Source organism: Ips typographus, linkage group LG11 (genome assembly GCF_016097725.1).
Source record: "Ips typographus isolate SLU linkage group LG11, UJ_Ityp_2.0, whole genome shotgun sequence".
NCBI classification, from domain to species: domain Eukaryota; kingdom Metazoa; phylum Arthropoda; class Insecta; order Coleoptera; family Curculionidae; genus Ips; species Ips typographus.
Window position 1 is genome coordinate 70,929 of NC_138432.1, and position 2,089 is coordinate 73,017.

Sequence of the window (2,089 nt, forward strand, 5' to 3'; positions counted from 1 at the left end):
TGCATAAGTCTCATTATAGTCAAAGCCCTCTTGTTGCAAGACACCACGTGCTACTAGTCTTGCCTTATATTTTAATATATTTCCTTGTTCATCCCTTTTAATTCTAAACACCCACTTGCAGTTTATTAGTTTCTTATGTGGTGAATTTTTGATATATGTCCATGTTTTATTACGATTTAGGGATTCAATCTCCTCTTCAATGGCATTGAGCCAAAAGACTCGATCTGACCTTTCTTCAATCTCACTGTAATTTCTGGGTACTTCATCCACAAATAATGTTGCATTTAAAGCCATATGTTCAATATCTTCATGATCAACATAATCATTTAAATAATTTGGTCTTCGTCTTAATCTATTACTTTTCCTTAAGGGGGGGGGGGGGTAGGGTTTTGAAGGCAGAAAAAAACAGGTTTTTACAGATTTTATTTTGGGCGTACGGTGAAAGTAAATTTATTTCTGATTGTTGTACATTAAAGAGTAGTAATTGAACTATATTCTGTGAAATATTGGTTGAAAAATATTGAAAATTGACCGAACGGCATTAATTCTTCGCAGGCGCCTCAGAAAAAATACATTTTGCGGTGCACGTCATACCTCAGCACTGGATCATCTGAAATGAAATAACCAAAGTTTTTCCTTTAATTTTTATGTCCCTCTTGGTATCCCTGTCGAGTTTTTCCATTTTTTTTTTATTTTTGAACTTTTTACAAGACTTGAAAGTGAAAATACCGATTTTTGGCTTAAATTCATGACTATTGTTGTTCATAATAAAAAAAAAATAAAATCAAAAACGAAGAAATCTCAACAGGGTTACCTCATAAATTATGTAAGGAAATACTGTATAAAATTTGAGAACGATCGGTTGAATAGATTTTGAGATACAGAGTGCACCGACTCAAAAAACATCGATTTGAGAAAAACGCGTTTACAGTTTTTCGTAGCGAAAGGACCCTGATAAAACTTAGTAAGCTATTTATTTTTTATTTTACTCACATAGAATCATCAATGCCGGGACCATAGAGTATAGACCTTGCGTCAAGAATGTCCAAACCATCTTTTTGATCAAGTCTGCGGCGAATTCTATCATTTTTAGCGGTTTCAGCTGCTCGCTCATCTGCTCTGTTCATTCGAATATCGTCGGTTAGAAGCGCCCATCCATGACAACTTGGACCAGTACTGATTCCCATCTCTTCTAGGAAGGTTAAATAAGCTTTACAGCCTTCATTGAAAACACAAGCAGCCACTGAAGCTGCAAATTCGACGATAATTGCTGAACCACTCTCAACTTTCGGCGCAATCTTCCAAATAAGCTGGTTCAAACTCTCATTATTATTTTGTGTGAATCCGCCAATACATCGCTCTAGGAGAGCATCTTTGCTTAAATCTTCATATATTGGCTTGATTCCTTGTAAAACATCAGTTGGTAGAGCAGAATATGAGTGTTTGAAATTATTCAGCTTGTTTGAAGCTGCAGCTTTCTGCCATTCACACCATGAGTCTTCTCCGCTAGGGCAGTTTTCGTTTTGTGGTTTTGCATCGGTTGAGGCATAATGATAATAAGTAGCCCAAATGGCTTTTTTCATTTCTTCTACAGAATTAGAATTGAAACGAATTGCACGACCATAGTACTGGGTGAGCTTATCAATCATTTTTGCAGTCAGTTTCCCTTTACCTGAGAGAGTTTTTTTTTGGATTTTTTTTCCAGTTTTGGTTTCACTATCAGTCACAGTTTTTTTGACTAAATCAAACGAGTTCCCATCCTTTTTTGGACGTGTCCAACACATTCTTTTTTATTGATTAGAAAATTTTCACCATAAGGTTCAGCATTGATAACACCACTATACAGGGTGTCCCACGACGAAAGACCTCGATTGATATTGGAAAAAGTATAAATAGGAGAGTTTTGAAAATTTGGTAGGATACTGATGTGGGCATGCCCAATCCAACTAAAATATTTTCAAGATGGTTGCACTTCCGCTTATACCGGAAGTCGATCACAACTTTCTTATTTTAAATAGAACACCCTATATATTATTACATATTTGGATTCCTCACAAAATTCTGACCAACTTTTGTATAGAATGCCCTA

At 35.7% G+C, this 2,089-nt stretch overlaps 1 protein-coding gene across 1 annotated transcript; it reads right to left on the reverse strand.

The window, feature by feature from the left end:
• Positions 1 to 402: 402 nt before the first annotated feature.
• On the reverse strand, positions 403 to 1,837 carry LOC145735772 (uncharacterized). Its single transcript, XM_081989825.1, has 2 exons — positions 994 to 1,837; positions 403 to 610 (listed from the first exon to the last, which is right to left on the reverse strand). Exons 1-2 carry the CDS (start codon positions 1,782 to 1,784, stop codon positions 607 to 609), a joined length of 795 nt encoding a protein of 264 aa, XP_081845951.1. The 5' UTR covers positions 1,785 to 1,837; the 3' UTR covers positions 403 to 606.
• Positions 1,838 to 2,089: the final 252 nt, after the last annotated feature.